The following is an 18,358-nucleotide window of genomic DNA, read 5'->3' as shown; positions in this document are numbered from 1 at the left end:
ATTAATATTATTGTGTGACATTTAAAATATGAACTTAGAAATGGCTTGCAATTTTCATTAGGGAATAATTAGTAAACAAATCATTTAAAAATTGACCTGTAATGCAGTGCTAATTTTAATTTTTAAAATAAGTTTCACCAAGTCTAATGAAAAATGAAGCTTGGTAGAGCATATACCTCTTTAGAATGTAATTGCTAACTCAAACATTAATTCCATACCTCTGTAACTTTTTACAAATGAAGAAAGTAATTTTCCTTAGTCATGTGAGACTATAGAGTCATTCTACAGCCCTGTGAAACCATATGCTACCTTAGGAAAAGAACTGCTTGCCTCGTCAGGAGCTGTTTAATAGTATACATCATGACTCAATAAAGCTTGCTATGGCTGTCAAAAAGAATTTTCCACTGCATATTGCGATGGAAAAGCCTATACGAATAAATATAGTGTCTAGGAGGACCAACAGAAACTAAAAATGAATAGCCTACTGAGAAACAAAAACCAGGACTTCAGAACCCAGTTCTGTCCTACTTTTTAAAAACAAGTGGGAATAGAATTGCATATAGTAATAAGAACAGACAAAATACAGAGATTAGCGGTGGCAAGAGGAAAAAAGAGGAAGTGAGCTTTAATTAGCTTGTAAATATGTTCTAGAGTGAAAGATTCCTTACTTACCCAAACACAGTACTGCCCAGTTTTCCGAAATAGTGCACCTTCCCTGTGCTGGTGTTGTGATAGTCACTGGGCAGAGGTGCACAGGAACTAGCAGGTGAAGACCTCTGCTGACTGAAGAGCTGGTGTTGGCAGGGAAGGCTTGTTGGTGGTTCATAGCTCATAGCCAACTCCCAAGAAAAGGGAAGGGAGAATGGGCGACAGCCGGCTCTGACGCCGCTGGGAATAGCTCTGTGCGGTATCTTCACCATGAGTAGGTGCCGTAACTGCCTGGACCGCACTTTGTGTGGTGGATGGTCTTCTCAACTTGATCATTCTTCATTGTAAGTCCTAGATTATAACAGGTGTGCCTGATAAACAGGGCGGACACAACTCTAACGCTGTTCTTCAGTGAAAGATCCTTCACCAGCCCTGTGAGGTAACGTTCACCTGTAGTTCCAGCTCCTTGGGATGCACAGCTTTGGGGACCCTTTGAGCCTGGAAGTTGGAGGCCAGAATGGGCAACACAGCAAGACCCTGTCTCAGAAAAGGAAAAAGATTATTTGTCATGTGTCATAGTACAGCTGTGTCTGTTAAATCATCCATGTGAACCTGAAGTTTTACCCCTAGGTAAGTTTTTGAGCTCCTGCTAAATCTACATATAGTTAACAGGTTTCTTTTCCTGGTATTTGAGTTGGCAGAAGCAAGGAAAAGGTGATTATTAAAACAGGAAAATTTTAAGTGAGCTCTGGGCCATCATTCTGAGGCAGGCCCTATGCTGGGTCAGTCAAACATTTTTCATTAGCAGTGGATAATATGATAAGACATGAAGGGTTTCGATACACTATTTGGAAACATTACAACTCCCAAACTCTGGTCTTACACACTCAGTGAGGACTTCAGTGTTTGGTTCAGGTCTTCTCCATTGGAAGTCTACTGCACTGCAGGCAGGCAGAATCCAACATTTCCATGGAGAACCTCCCCAGCACTCTACCTTCCTGTTTCTTTGCCTCATCCTCAACACCTCTGGTCTCCCTGTGTGCAGCAAATTACATTCCTGAACCTTCCACAGAATGTGGCATCACTAAGAACGCTGCTCTGTAGCAGGCCTCTCTGAAAGGTCACCCACACTTTTCAGTTTTCTCCCACACTCATTTCCCACCTGCTGCCTCCCATCTCACAGTCTGTACTCGCTGTTATTGCTGCAAAATGTTCTTCCCACAACAAGACCTCATCATGCCGTTCCTCTGGTGCTATAGATTGGATTTGGGATGTTTTCCCAAGGCCTGAGTGTTAAAGGTGTGGGCTCTGGCCCGTGGTGCCAGTGGGAAGTGGACTGGGTAGGATGTCCTTGCTTGGCAGATAAACACATCTCCTGTACTTGTGGTACCAACATCTGTATCAGTCAGTGCATACTAGAAAAGCATTTAATGGAAGACGTACAAATACTTGAATGTTTACAGAAACAGGCTTACAGTGGCCACCCATTGAGACAGATGTGGAAGAGTGCAAAATGTCTGCATGCTGGAGATGAGGGATTCAGTCAAAGGCAGAAGTGTCCTGTGTGAGCCCATATCTTCTGTCTTCAGTAAATCCCACAGCCACACTCAGAACTGTGCTGGTCCAGTTTAGTTAGGCATTTCTTATGCAAGTTAACACAGTTAACTCTCATAGAAAATGATAGAACCTTTAACAGGTTGAGGCCTGGTGGGAAGTTTGACTTCAGTGGGAACATGGCCTTGAGGATGACTGGGAGACACCAGACTTTCCCTCTCTACCTTCCTTACCACAGGGTAACTGGTTTGGCTCTACTCCCTCCCACCAAGAGGTGGTGCTGCCCTCTCCACCAGAAGCCTGAAAGCAGCATGTCTGCTCCATCAGAACACTGAGCTCTCCAAAGAATGCCAGCCAGAGTAAACCTGTCCTTTGTAAACTGACCATCTCAGGTATTTGTTATAGTAATTTGTAGCTGACTAACATGCCCATTTAAGATTCTTCAGACTACAGGAGGAGATCTGAGCCCTTAGCATTCCATACTAGGCCCTCTTGCTTTGAGATCTCGCTCTCTCTCTCTCTTTCCTTCCCATCCTTCTATCCTCATTCTGATAACAGGGTTCTGTTTATTATTTCTATATTATACTATCTCCCTCGAAACCTGAATAATCCTACTGAGGAAATTAATTATTACAATAGTTAGAGGGTCCCAGCTCATTGGTCGGGCTGTCTTTTAAATAAATTGCCACATTTTCCCTCATATAATAAATTAGAATTCTACTAGGGGAATCTGATACTATTTTTGCAAAGTGCTCTACATATTTTGAAATACAGGAGTTTCGTTTTTTCTTTTGATACTCCTAGGTGGCAATTACATAGGTATATCTCAGGCTATAATTCTCAATTTTTCCATAATGAATTGAAAGAATAGTCAGACCGCTTTCAAAATCTTGTGCATTGGACTGAGAGGTGTAAATTGGAGAATACACTATATTGTGGGCATGCTTAGGCATGCATGCAGTGTGAGAAAAATTCAAAATGGAATAGGTTTGATAATAAAGTTGGAATGCCAATGGATAAATCTATAATTGTCTTCTGGAGGGTACTTCAAACCTACAAGGAATATCCAAGGGCAGAACAGCAGATGAGAATGTCTTAAAATAGAAAAAGAAATTGTACTTCAGCACATCAAGGACAGTCAAAAATAGATTTTTAAAGGAGCACTTGCAGAAACTAGGAAAATCTTATTCTTTACAAATTGTTCAGTTGTCCTGGAAGTGTGTGTGTGTGTGTGTGTGTGTGTGTGTATGTGTGTGACATGAAACTTAGTGTGATCTGGAACTACTGTTTTTAACTTGATCAGTGACATTAGTTCTCAAACTTTCTAAACTTTGGCTAATCTTAAAAAGTAAAATAGATTAAGGAAAGTGAATATCTTTTGTACTATTATTACATCCACACATCTTTTAGCCATCTAAATCCTTACATTTAATCCAGTCTCTGTAAATGTTGTCTAACCCATAACTGATATTGATTGCTATTGCTTCCTCTTGCAGTTTTCTCTTAAGAATAGAGTGACCTTCTTTATCTCTTTTGATCATTGTTGGTTTGAAGTTCACCTTGTCTGCAAACAGAATAGCTACGCCTGTTTTTTTCTGGGTTCTTGTCACATGGAGTATTGTTTTCCATCCTTTGACTTTCAGTCTATGGATTTCCTTTTGAGTTAAATGTGTTTCTTGTATGCAACATATTGTTGGATTTTGTTTCTTGATCCACTCTGCTAGTCCATTTCTTTTGATTGGTGAATTGAGGCCATTTATATTAGTGGTTATTAATGATATGTATTGACTTATGCTTGTCATGTTATATTCCCACTGTTGGTTTTGTATTTTTCCCCTCTGTTTAACTGCTTACCTTGCTTGGTAGTTCTTTTCTATTTTTGGTCTTGAGATTGTGGTCATTTTTATCTCTTTGTAGAATATCTTTCAGTACTCTTTGTAGGATTGATTTGGAGCTTATGAATTTCTTCAGTTGATCTTTGTCATGAAAGTATCTTACTTTTCCATCAGTTTTGAAAGATAGCTTTGCAGGTTACAGCAATGTGAGTTGGAAATTGTTTTCTTTCAGAACCTGAAATACTTCACTTCAAGCTCTTCTTGACTTGATGGTCTGTGTTGAGAAGTCTGCCGTGATTCTGATGGGCTTTCCTTCATAGGTGATCTGTTTCTTTTCTCTAACAGCTTTTAATATCCTGTTCTTTTGCTCAATTTCTGGGATCTTGATTATTATGTGTTGGTGTAGATTTATTTTGGTTATGGCTATTTGGGATTCTTATCCCTCACTTACGTGTATATAAGGTTCTTGTCACAGGCTTGGGAAATTTTCTGCTGTTACTGCTGGAGATAGTCTTTTTATGTCATTCATGTTGCCTCCTGTCCTTTCGTTGACACCTATTAGCCTTATATTGTTTTTCTTTGCCTCATCTTGCAGCTGTTAAATTGTTATTTGCTGTTCCTTTGTTATTTTTTAGGAGATCTTTTCTTTCACCATCACTAGTTACAATGCTGTCTTCAAGGTCTGAGAGTCTATCCTCCATTTAATTCAAGCTGTTCTTCAAGCTTTCAATGGAATTTTTAATTTCCTGAGTGTCTCTTTGTATCTGTTTCATGCATTCTAATTCTTTCCTATACTGTTCATTCAAGGTTTCCATCATTTTTCTGTGCTCCTCTTTTTTTTTTTTAATCTATCTCTTCTTTTGATATGCCCAGAAATTCTTTCATTATGGTTGTCATTTCTTTTTTTTTAACCAGAGCAATTATTTCTGATCTGATTTTCTCTATAGCCTGATGTAGTTGGTTCTTTACTTTAGTTGCTATGATTTCAGAGATTTCAGGTGTGTGACTTCCATGTTCTTCCATGTTGATGTTTCCTGGACTTGTCCTGGGTGGGGTTTTTGGCTGAGATTGCATTTTGCTTCTTCTTTATGTCATTTTCAAATCTCCCTAGGTTTCTGGGGATTCAGGTTCATTCCTGAGATTGCAGCAGGGTGCAGGGAAGGAGGATCCGGACCCCTGGCAGCTCACTGAGGCTTCTTGCATCCAGGGCCCCTTAGGAAAGTGGGGGGCAGGCCAGAGGATCTTGGTTCCCAGGCAGCTCACTGAAGCTTCCCATGTCCAAAGCCCCTCCCACGGTCCAGCCTGATGTTATTCTTGACAGAGTTTTTGACAAGAGCCCAGTGGAGTGGCTTTCACACGTTTTAAAAATATTTAAAATATGAATCATTTATAAAATGATGCTCATAACCAGTAGACATACAAAAAGTTTTATTGTATGTATCCTTAATGTTGAGATGCACATGAATGTATATACACATGCCTATATGTAGATAAATGCATGTAGTTTATGAAAGGCTGACTTTTATCCACTTGATTAGTTTCATGACTCATGAATAGTTTATGGTTTGCAACTTAAAATATAACATCTAACCAGCTATTCTGTTCTGTGTCTAGTTAAGTTAAAAGGTAATAAATGTACTATGTTAATTCATTGCTGCATGCTTCTGTTACAGAACTTCAATTTATCATTTTGTTCTTGGCTTAAGAGCCAATTTTAGCACATTTAAAATGATCATATGTGAGTACTGTACACTAGGTCATTCAAGGTCTCTCCTTTATAAGGATTATGATTATTAATTTATTTTGGATTTCCATGGGTATATCAGGTGACTTGGCCTATGTAAATCATGTTATTTTCCATTTTGTCTTGGGTGCTGAAAAACAGCAAAATTCTGTGATCAGTTGTCAGCAGCTATCTCTCTATATCTCCTTTCACCTGCCCCAGTCCCATAAAATTTTATTCATTCTTCAGCATTCCTCTTTTTAAAAAAGTCATGTTGTAGAAGACATAGCTGAGTCAGACTGCGTATAGTTCAGTTCTATGCCACTTTCTAGCCATGTGATGTTAGGCAAATTGCTAAACCTCTTTGTCTTAGTTTCCTTAGTAGTAAAATTAAAATAACACTAAGAAAAATAATAACTATGATATCTATATGGTGGTTTTTAAAAAATGAGCACTGATTTACCCCAGTCTTGAAATTATTACAGAAAACACGCTGCTAATATGTCTAATAAAGGGATGTTTCCATCTTGAGGCCTGACCCTCTTCAGATTTGCCTCCAGCCACAATGCTGATGCCTTCATCTTTTCTACTGACTTCCTCAAGGGCCCTTTCCTTCTCAGACTGCATATTAATTTCTATGTAACTTAGCTGTCTATAACATTGGGACCACAGAGGATAGATAGGAGGAATTAATAGTATTTGAATATTAATTAAATGTGAGGGGGAAAAGAAGAGAAAGGAACTAAAAATGATGTAATTTCCAGCCCAGGTAATATAAAAACAATAGTATCATTTTACAGTTTTCTTACATGTGAAAACCAGGAAAATGAAAGTATTGACCTACTAGTGAGTACATATTGTATTATTGTTGTTACATACATAAAATGTTTAACCTAATGCTTGAGTAATTGTTTTCAGTAGTTTTAATTTTAATATTGTTTTATTCTAATTTTTTTATCATTAGTATTTTTAAATGAACAACTCCAGATCCAGACAATTCCAAAAATCCTTTTTTGTGTGCTTTGATAGCATTCAGTGAGCTCACCTCAAGTCTTTTGGCCATGAAGCCTTACCTAAACTGGCTGAGAAGTTATTTGTATTTTTCCTTAGTGTGTGTACATTTCATCTCCTCAATCCTAATGTGTTTATAGTGAGAAAAGATACTTGGTTCAACCTTCTGACCTACTTTAATGTATTTCTCTTTAGCATATTTGTAAATAGCACATAACTCTTATATTTTTATCTGCATAAATCACAGGTACAAAGCTGGAGGCAGACTGAGATTTCCTTGAGAATGGTAGAAGTGTACAGTGTATGTAGTTCAGTGTATGTATCATACTATTCTTCTAACATTTGAAAAGACCTCATGTCAAACTACACCCAGCTCAAGACTTCTAGGCAATGTTAAATGAAACCATACTATTGCCAAAGGGGTGAAATAGAGCTACATTAAGGAAAAAATAATTGATTTTAGACATGTTGAGTGAGAAGTGGTGGAAGTACATCCAAATGAAACTGTTTTCCAGGCAGAGATGCTGTGCTGGAATTTCAGACAAATAAGTGAGAGACATATGTAATTGTAAATCACAAGTAGTAATAAGATCTCTTAGACTTCATAGATAGGGAGGAAAAAACAGATGATTATTGAAATTTGAGGCAAATTTATAATACTAACTCCTGGCTTAGCTACAAGAAAGCAGGCATTTGACAAGGTGGACAATAAATGTGTAGGACAGGGAGATGGAAAAGAAGCAGGATAATGCTGTACTTACTAAGGAAATAGCCAAAGGAGCAGTTGATCACTAGAATCAAGTGCTCCGGAGAAGTCAGAGGATACAGGAATAACAGGAAAAAGATTGGCTTTGTTCATTTTGGACCTTTGGAGACAATGGTTGTGTAGGCCAAGCTGCTATAAGAGTAGGAAGAACTGAAGCCATAAGATTTAAAGGCAAAATAGCAGCAGTTTGGGTTTGATTACCTCTTGGTTATACCCATTCCTACTTGATTCAGAAACATAAGAGTCAAAAAGTCATAGAGCATTATAGCTAAATCTGATGATATATTGACCATCTTGCCTGAGAAAGTTGAGAAATTTGAGGTCTCCGAAATGGTGGAGACTCTCATAATGTTCACATAGTGAGTGCACAGTAGAGTTAAGACTAGTACATTAAAACCAAGTCTAAATTTAGTGCTGTTTTTGTTCTGCCCAGGTATCCAATTAGGATGCTGTTAGATGACAACTTTAGGTTTTCATGTAGTCCTCCCTTAGTATAAAACCAAGATACTCTACCAGCTCAAATATAAAATGCTGTTATATACATGGTTGTATAACAATGTATAACACACATATATGTTGCTGATATGTTTACATGTATATATCTTTTTATTACCAAGCATTTTTCTTTATACTAATTTGCTTGCCATAATCAGTGTTCTTTAGGTAACTGGACATCTTGCAAATTCATACATTATAATTCAAGTGAACACAGTCAAATACTCTTTCAGGTCAATATGTATAGCTCCATTCATAAACTCAAAAGTTTTAATATTTTTCATCGGTTTAATCTCTGAAACTTGTAGATTCTCAACAGCTCAAGAGGAGATCTATAGAATACTAAATACTTAACTGTAGGGACTTTATGTTAGTTATGTTTGTATCACTGCACTATAAAATGATGTCTGAAACACACCATGTGTTAAAAATAAATGCTTGTTGATTGAATGGATTGTTGAAGAAATGAGTAAGTGGTTGAATGAAAGCAATGTTCAGTAAACCTCATGCAGGAACAATAATAAGCAACACTATTTGGCTCTAGCCGGGCATGGTGGTGCACACCTGTAATCCCAGCACTCGGGAGGCTGAGGCAGGAGGATCCTTGCGAATTCGAGACCAGCCTAGCCTACAAAGTGAACTCAAGGCCAGTTTGAACTGCATAGTGAGACCCTGTCTCAAAAAAAAAAAAAAAAAAGAAAAAGTAAAAAAAAGAAACACTGTTTGGGTCAATCGTTTGGCCTAGCTTATGCCTGCTTTTCTGATATACTTCCAACAAAGAGAGCCCTCAGCATATACAGCATTAGCCCTCAATCAGAAGAACAAATTTAGACTGTTTTTTAAAGTTAGTGTTAATGGATTTTACTTGCTTGGGTGCCAGTGACCCTGAATAAAGATTTGGGATTGTAGAAGGTCATGAGGTAGTGGTGAAATTGATACAGGAAAATAAAAACTCCCAACCTGAATGATATCTGGGACGAGTTCGTGTTCTCTAAAATGGAAGAATGAATTTTAGGAACAACGGAGGTTAAGAGCAGAATGTATTTATTGAGAGAAAGAAAAGAAAGCTTCTGTCCAAGAGAAGGACAGAAGAGGGGCCCGAGTGGGTTACCCCCCCGACTCTGTCTTTTCTAGGGACTTTTATAGAGCAAAACCACTAGGTGAGGTGGGTCCAAGTTAGGGGGAAAATGGACAAAACTATGGTCAGCCAATAAGAATTGTTCAGGTAGAATTGATTAAATTGGTATCAAATGTGGAAGCGAGTCACATAGCAAGTAGGCATGAATACAGAACAGGGGCTTTTCCTATAAGGGGTTGGGTCAAGGACTCTTCAAGGTCATCACTACCTGTTTAGAATATCAATCCCTGATGTCCATCCCTAGAGAGGTGTGTGGGTGCTTTTGTTTAGTCCTTTGTCTTGAAGTCTGGCCCATAGCAAATAGGTATCTTTCATGTTGGCTCCTTCGAGGGCCTGGCCCTGTCTGACTGCCTATAACATTTCTATCTAACTCAGCTGCCTATAACAAAATGACTGATCCTGGTCCTCTCATATCCTATTATATATATTTTCACTGCTAAATTAGTGTATTGAGGGCTTTTTGTTTTGTTTGAAATGCAGCCTAGAGGGTAAAAGAAAATGGCAAAAATTTCAGATTTATTTGGAATGTGTCTGTAGGAAATGGCATATCAATTCTGAGCACTTTTCCAAATTTAATGCTCAAATATGCCTTATTTCAAAAATGTGCAAAGAACAATCGTGTATTTCACCCTGTACTGTAAGAATATTTCCTCTTTCTTATGATGTGCTCTCAACTCATAGCATCTACTGTCATAAATTTCTACCACTGCCAGATTAAAATATCTCAAAGGCCTAATGACTCCTAAGTGTCTTACCATAAGCCGGATAGCTAAGCAAATCCCTACACATTCTTAGCTGTGCATTATGGGGCAGGGTGCCACACTGGTGAGTTTCCTTGAGACAAAAGGTTGTCTACAGAAGACAACCTTTTTTTCCCTTAAAGCCCTTTATTTTCTTCTGTCCTCTCTTGCTGAACCAGATAAATCTATATTGCTAGAGCACCAATCACAAAGTATTAGGTATTTGGTCAGGAGTTCTAGCTAAATTAGTTTAAACATTTACATAAGTATAAATATGCCAGCCTACCCTAAGAAGGTTTTGGCTTAATTCCTATCTTTAGCAAACCAAGAAGCTGGTTTTTTGCATCTCCATGTGAAAAGTATTTACATATGCAGATATCAGCTTGGCAAACTAGAGCTAAGAGTATGGGGAATAAACATTGTCTCTGTTCTTTTTTCCCCTCAAAGTTGAGAAGTGAATTCTTGAATATGATAAGAGCTAAACATTGGCAAGAGGAAGATGGCAATACTAATGTGACATTTCTCAAAAGGTTGTATTGATCAGCAGGTCCTCTCTGCCCACCTTGTGCACCCTCAAGCTGTCGGGGGCTTGACAAATGTCTCCCTTTGCCCCCATTCCTTTTCCCAGCCTGTCTTGCCAGGGCCTGATAGGAGCAGAGACAAGCATTCCACAGCTTCAGTAGCTTGATTTAAAATGCATGGTAGCTAGAAATTAAAATTAAAATGAGTTCTTTTTTGAGCAAAAATATCACCATTCTCTTTCAAAGATGGGAACTTGAGTAATGACTCTTAAGAGAAAAGACTGGTGTCAAATTATGAGGCTGTGCTTAGTGGGGTTATGATTTATGTATAGGAATACAGCATTTTTTGGCAAAGAGGAAGATGAGGTTGAAGTTGTACTTACTTGGCAAGCTCATGTTGGCTTCTTTTACTTTTAAGCCACTGATACACATTTTGTATGTCATATTCACTTAGCACAAACCAAGGGCATGGGTGTTCATACTCAGAACTAAGGAAAGCACTCATTCCGTGGGCCACTGTAGGAAGTTTCCAAGCAGGCCCCTTGGATGAGAGGTCTCTGTTATACCAGATATTCTAAGTTGCTCATAGATTCCTTAAGAGTGTGGTTTCTCTAGCTGTTGCCAGTTTCCCTCTTTCTTGTCCACCAGTGTTGTAAAGACTGGTCTGTACCTCAGGCAAGTGGAAAATTGCCAGAAGGAGCACGAGCCTTTAGCAGAATCTTTGGAAATGTGTATTTAGTTTTTTTTCTCTGTGTTTCTGTTTCTGTCTCTGTCTCTGTCTCTCTATTTTTCTTTCTCTGTCTCTGTCTTTTGTCTTTTGTTATATTAGCAGTCAAGATATTTGCATGTCAAAAATAAGAATAACATTACCTAGTCTACTTTTACTAGATATTAATCATATTATCACATATAAATTTTTCCAGCAGGGAATTAAGAATTTTATCCTGCTTGTCAACAGAGCTGATTAAATGAGAACAATTTGATCTAAATTTATAGGTACACTTGCCCTGCTGAGTTCAGGCTATTTTGAGGTAAGTGATCTTCTTCTCCCTAGTTTATTCACAAGGAGAATCTTGAATGCCGTGTCTGCAGAGCAATATCTGTGTTCTGTCAGTTGTTATGCCCTTGTATTTACCGACACTTCAGCAGAGAATGACATTTCTGAGTCATATTTAGCATTGTGCCTCATGAAGCCTAAGAAATCTTGCTTGAAGATGTTAAGAGATCAGCACAGGCACTATCTGCCATAACGCGCTCACTAAGTCTGTGGTTCTCAGGATCCTACATGTAAGATGTAAATTAATGCTGTTGTGTGGGGGTGGGATGTGTGCACTGCTGCTCCACTGGAGTACGCAGCTACTGGGACTGTAAACTCTCAGTGTCAGTAAGGAATTAAAGAGATGGAGTTTAAAATAAAGGAAGATGGTTTATTTAGAAAAGGGCTTTTATTTGCAGAAGATAGCTACTCTGGAGAAGTAGAGGGCATTGGAAAGGCATATACCCTGGCGCCCTTATCCCTGACTCCTTTTATTTAGGACTAGTGATTCTTCTCATACCCCATGTGGGTACCTGGAAGTTGCCGCAATCTAGATCGCTCTCTGACTCTCTGACTGTCTTTGACCCTAACCCGGGCACCTCTGGCTACATTCTTTTTGGCCATTTGATCTTTCTTGCCCCTTTGTGATGGATAAGTGTGTGTGTGGTGGGAAAGCCTTATAGAAAGGTAGCTTAGAGATAATTATTAATTAAAGGGGTATGTGTGTGATTCTGTGTAGTAATATAGTGATGCTAAAATGAGACTATACATAAATGTGTACATGTATAGGTGTGCGTCTTAAATAGGAGTCCTGAGGTGGCTGTGCCTTGTCTCCTTTGCATGTTATCAGAGGGAGGGCTGGTTACCCTTGCCTTTTATATTTCTGGCTTTCTCAACTCTTCCTGATAAATTCTTACATTGATTGCATTACTGGCACCTTTTACCAGTCACCTCTGTCCTTTTTCTACCTTTGTCTTTATAATTTCTCTAACTGTAGAGGCAAAAGCTGCTTTTAGTAAGATTCCTTGTTATTTTTAATAAAGCCTATCTTTTCCCTCCCTAGAAGCCACCTTTCCCTACATCGCTCCCCTCTGAGACCCCTGTCCAGTTGGTGCTGGGGAAACAGGTGATGACAGAGCTGACTTTTTTAGGTGAATAGGGCTGTAGCCAGGGTGGCAATGGAGGGGAGTCGTCAGCAAGGGTTGGTGGGATGGGCCTCAGTAAAAGCAGGTCTATTTGAAGTATCATCTGAAATTTTCTGACATTTAATTTTGCTGTAATAAAGTGAGAGAGAAAGTGAAAATGCACAGCCCAAGGAAGCACAGCAAGAACCAGGGATATTATACTCCCAACAGAGATTCAAGATCTTGGAAGAGGAGATATACTGTGTGGGAAGGACATTGTCTTTGAAATGAGTCGGACGCTTTGTACGTCACTTGGCTTCTGAGTACTGGTTTCCCCCTCTGTAAAATGGAGACGAATGCTGTTTGAAGGGCTACTAACCATGTGGTCTGCACAGGGGGTCGTTCTGGTAGATTGACTTTCTCACTCCATCTCTGTTTGACGTGGCTAGGCATTGTCCACAGTGATCTTGCTGCCCTGAGGAACTGGTTATCACACATGTGCAGTGTCCAGCACATGGTCATTGTACACTGTTCCTGAAGCATCCATGCTGACAGATACCCTCATGGATGTTCTGAGGCTCAGTACCTCTGGGAATTTATGTGTCCTAAGTTCTGGAAGTCACTACTTTCAATTAGTGTTTTAGGTTATTTTCCTTTCAAAGTTATCATAGAGCAGGCCTATGACTCATTCCTTCATTTAGTCAATAAATATTTACGCTTTTAATCAGTCCCTGCCCCACTCCAAAACTCTAGACCTCCCTTACCATGTGCAGTTTCTGTTACCAGTAGCATACTATATAATTTGAGGTTATTACACCCTGCCCCCACACATTATAATAAAGGTGAGGTAAGGTGAAGATCTCTGTCTGGATTGCTTACTGCTGTAGCAAATAGAACAGTTCTTAGTACTTAGCAAGAATTTGTTGAATGAGTTTAGAATATACTGTATTTTAGGAACATGCAATTATGTTACATGTTACATAAACTAGTAACTCATATTGCTTTTCCAGAGAACAATTCACTTGGGACCTTTCTTGGTGTTTTATAGAATTATAGAAGTTTTACATTGAGTATATATATTCTTATATCTCCTGGAGCAAAAAGAGTATCATGCACCTCCTCTGGGTTCTAGATAAGTTCTCGATCTCTTGGGATCTGTGCCATCATCATTTCTACCATTGCCATCATCAGGATAACTGGTTTCCAGGATGGCTAGAATGTGCCCTGTTCTCTGGTATTCACACACCATTGAGTTGTAGCCCATACTGAGTAAGGATGGTTTGTTTAACGAATAGGTATTGTGGAGATGATTTTAGGAAATTTCTAGTTTTGAAGTACCTTATTTTCCAGTAGTTGATAGCTAATACAGTCATCTCTGTACTTCCTGGATGCCTTTCTCATACAAAGTGTGTAATTTCATTCTCATATGAAACCCATGAGGGGATAGTTATATCTTCCTTCTACAGAAGAGAAGAGTGGTGTGGAAGAGGTGAGTTTAAACATCTAGAAAGTGGAAGAACTAGAATTTGAACAAGAGCTTTATTTTTAATGACTATGCTCTTTTGAGTAGACTAAAATCCTAATGCTATTTCTGGTAGTATCTGTAACGTGCCACCAGGGAAACATCCACAAACTACTTTCAGTATTTTTTTAAGGTAGAATGTAAGAGTACTTAAACACTTTGAATTTCAGGAATTAACTCATAATTTTCTCATAGTTTCTTGAGATAAATGCTTAGGTTCTCTAAAATAACAATGCCTACTCATGCTGTTTTTAATGAACTAGCTGGTCAGCTAGCTGGTTTCTGACAGAATACAAGAGTGGAAAGTTTGGGTGGTAGCAAAATTTTAGAAATGATGACATGGACACATAAAGAATGATACTTATAAATTGTGTGAGAACGATACATATACGTTGTGCTTTCAAACTGTGAAAAATGATAGTTATTTTACAAATGCTCACTAAGTCTCTTCTTCAAAGAAAGCATACTTCCTCAAAAATATATGACCAATGGCTTTCCCTGTTTTGCTAGTCTTCCTATTCTAGTAATTTGTCCTAAAAATGGCTATATCCAGTAGAGAAGGGCATAGGAAATACATCTAAATATAAGAAATCCATGACCTGAATGTTACCACATCCACTCCTCTGTTTTGTCAAAGAGCCTAACAGTCTAAAATAGGATTAATTAATTAAAGTAATTCTCCCAGCAGTACCTCACCAAAGTAATATAGATATATATTCTGACTGCTTAAACTGCTTACTTGAGAATGAGACACAAAACTTCTCTGTAAAATAGGTGTAAGATTAAAATATAATTGATGAGTGCTTGAAGACAACAATCTAATTTCCTCAAATTTATAAACAACCTTATATTGCTGCTTTTGTGCTCAATATTCCCATTGTCATTTTTGTTTTAAATATTTTTGCTGACTTATTTCCTGTGTCAGTTTTCTACAGTCAGCATCCTTTAAAATTGGCATAGAATTCTGCTACAGAAAATGCTGAAAAATCCCATGCTAACTGTGTATGGCATGCACCCCACATAAAATACACTATATCTCATTTTCTTTTTGAACAGTGCTTCCCATAAAGATGAAATTACAGTGGAGTTTGAAAAAGTATCCAGAGATGAGCAAATGGTTGTTTGGAGTATAATAGACTTTTCTATGGGCACTACCATGATAAAAGACCTTGAACTTGACTCCAAAAAACCAGGGCAACTTCCAGAGAAGAGAAGGTAAGGTATCAGCACAAAAAGCCAAATGGGTGATGTACTCAGCAGCAAATTTAATGAACCAACAGGGTGTTATTGTAGCCAATAAAACTAATGGGCATTAACGCAATAATGCTATCTAAAATGAGGAAGGTGACAGCCATTTGCTGCCTAGACATTTGCTAGAATAATCTATTGTATTCTGAATAGAAAATTATTAGCGGAATATAAGCGAATGAAGCTATATTAAGATAAGGAAATTTAACATGGAGTATTTCAAATCTGTCTTTAGAAGCATACTCAGATGTTAAATGAATGTTGTAGACTTAATTTTATATTTTTAATTAAGTTTTCAAACTATGGACTTGGAAACTATAATAGAAAAAAATAGGCTGAATCAGAAGAACTAAGGAGATAATTGCTTCAGGAGGTATGCCTCTTGTGATTATTAGACGTGTTCAAATTATAGAAAACTACTTGAGAAGGAATCACCTTTTAATATATAGTAAGTCATTTACTTATAAACCTTGCCCGATAAAGTCTTGCCTAAAGCTTGGATCAGTCATATCACCAAGTCCTTATTCCTTGGGAATGGGCTGGCTCAGTGCCGGGCAGAGCATGGAGCAAGGCTGGTGGCCATACTCCCTCTCCTCCTATTTTATAGTTGGTATATTTATCTTCCAGGAGAGAATTAGAAAACTCAGTAAATATTCAGAACTTTAAATATGTTCACAAAATTTGATCTAACACATTCACTTAAAAATATGAATGAATAAACGTGTGTGACATGCAGATGTTGTAAGAGACTGTAACTTAGTTGGATAGAAGTAAATATAAATATCATCAATAGATAATTATGTAACATTGTTTCTGTGACCAAATGCCTGACACGAATAGGAAAGATTTACTTTGGCTAATGGCCTCAGAGGGTTCGCTCAGTTCTTATGTGGCTCTATTGCTTCTAGGCCAGCAGCAAGGAAGACACAGCATGGTGGATGGGCTGGCAGAGGAAAGCTGCTCACCTCCTGGCAGCTAGGATGCAGAGAGGTCAAACAACCAGAGAGCAAGGGACAAGGGACCCAATATAGCCCCCAAGGTCATGTCCCCATGATCTGCTCCCTTCAGCTAGGCCCCACCTTGTGTTTCCAACACCACCCAGAAATGTCATCAAATGTGACATCGTCAAAGCACATCCACTCACAAGATTAGAGCCCGCAGCATCTAATCATTTCCCAAAAGTCCCTCATCTGAACATATGATGCTTTGGGGAAACATTTTAGATCTAAACCAGAACAGGTGACAAGTGCTATGGAGAAAAATCAAAAGGTAGAGTAAGATACTGTAATAGAGGTTGGAATTAGTGGCTTTAGAGCAGTCAAGGTAGGGTTCATTGAGAAGACAGTGTGACCCAAGGCTTGATGAGGAGTTTAGCCACGAGCAGTATGGCAACTGATAGGAATTATTCAGTAGAACATGAACAATTGATGGAATGGGATTTCTTCTGTTAAGTAAACAGGAAAATACTAACAATATAACATTCTGTGGAATAGGTGAATTATGAAGTGTATATTCAGTATTATAGTTTGTATTTATGCACATATACATTCATTATTCTATAAATATTTATTGGACACCTACTTGTTTATTTAGTAAACATTTATATAACAATTTTCATACTCCAGGCACTATCTAGCATTCCCAAATATTAATTTCATAGCTTTGCTAAGGAGTGCTTTTGACCTTATGAATGAGAGAGATATTGATTAATTATCCATGATCATATGGTCAGTACAAGACTATGATTTTTTTCTAAGTTTGTGCTCTTAATTCTCATTAGTTATACCTTTTCTTTGCTAAGCACTGTTCCAATATTGGGGAGAAAACAAAACACAGAAATGTATACCTGAAAAGGATTCTGGAAGGGAATTTGCCAAATTAATAATGATTTTTCTGTATGAGCAGAGTTATAGATGATATATGTTTACATACATTTATACATGTTAGAAGTTTAATAGATATATCCATCTAGATTAACTAGAATAATGCATTTTTAAAATTAGTGTTGTGTTTATAATAATAAGAGCATAAACAGTGAAAACTTGAAGGGCATAAGACTTGGTTTTCCTTATTTTAGTTCAGTCTTATTTTCCCCCTTTATCTGTATTTCTGAGAACATAGTATATTCAGTATAATATGGTAAGAAAAACACTCCTCTGGAAGCCAGGCTGTGGTCCTGCTTCTGACACTAACAAACTCAGCACCTTCTATTGAGTTGCTTAATCAATCCAGATGTTAGTGTATGATTTTCTAAAATTAAAGAATTGGATTTTTAATCTGATCCTCTCTGTGATTTTCTATCATCCTATGGAAGTCTATTGTCTTTACTTAAAGGCAAATGATTCTGAGAGAGACATTAAAATACTAATTTATTAGCTTACCAGATAAATTGACACGTGGATAACAATCTTTGAGGTCTGTATTGTTATTTTCTTAATGTAGCCAAGCTATGGAAGCATTGTTTAATAGATCAAAAATAGTCAAATAGGGGCTGGGGATTTAGCTCAGCGGCAAAAAGCGCCTGCCTGGCAAGTGCAAGGTCGTGAGTTCGGTTCCCGGTACCGGAGAAAAAACCAAAAAAAAAAAAAAAAAAATAGTCAAATATTAGCAAATTTGTGGTTTAACTTAATACATGAAGGAAAATAATAATACAGAATAATCTTATTGATTAATTTTTAAAATCATCATCACATGTATAAAGGTTCAAATAATTAGAAAATTCCACATGATGGACTGTCCTACCTCAGAGTCAAGCATGTGCCTGGTGAGCATGGCATCAGAACAATATGCTGTCTCGGCGCTGGGGATTTAGCTCAGCAGCACAGCGCCTGCCTAGCAAGCACAAGGTCGTGAGTTCAATTCCTGGTACCGGAAGAAAACAAAAACCAAAAAACAATGTGCTGTCTGATGACATCAGAGTAGCATGCCTAAAACATCTATGTATCTACCTGGAGAATAAAAATCTGCTGCCTATAACTTGCACATTCCATCTCCACT

General features: G+C 38.0%; 1 protein-coding gene across 3 annotated transcripts in view; it reads left to right on the top strand.

Moving 5' to 3' along the window:
• Positions 1–16,768, top strand: part of Nsun3 (NOP2/Sun domain family, member 3) — a 75,044-nt gene extending 58,276 nt beyond the window's left edge. Inside the window, exons 5-6 of one of the 3 annotated variants that reach the window (XM_013503551.1) lie at positions 15,170–15,328; positions 16,270–16,768. In XM_013503551.1, coding sequence (XP_013359005.1) covers positions 15,170–15,328; positions 16,270–16,513 — 403 coding nt within the window. In that variant the 3' untranslated portion in view covers positions 16,514–16,768. The remainder of the gene's footprint in view (positions 1–15,169; positions 15,329–16,269) is intronic. The other 2 variants (XM_013503546.1, XM_013503538.1) reach the window with 2 other exon arrangements.
• Positions 16,769–18,358: the final 1,590 nt, after the last annotated feature.

The sequence above is a fragment of the Chinchilla lanigera genome, unplaced genomic scaffold (assembly GCF_000276665.1).
Source record: "Chinchilla lanigera isolate Chin_1 unplaced genomic scaffold, ChiLan1.0 scaffold00006, whole genome shotgun sequence".
NCBI classification, from domain to species: Eukaryota; Metazoa; Chordata; class Mammalia; order Rodentia; family Chinchillidae; genus Chinchilla; species Chinchilla lanigera.
Note: the sequence above shows the minus strand (reverse complement) of the source record. Positions and strands in the feature narration are given on the sequence as shown.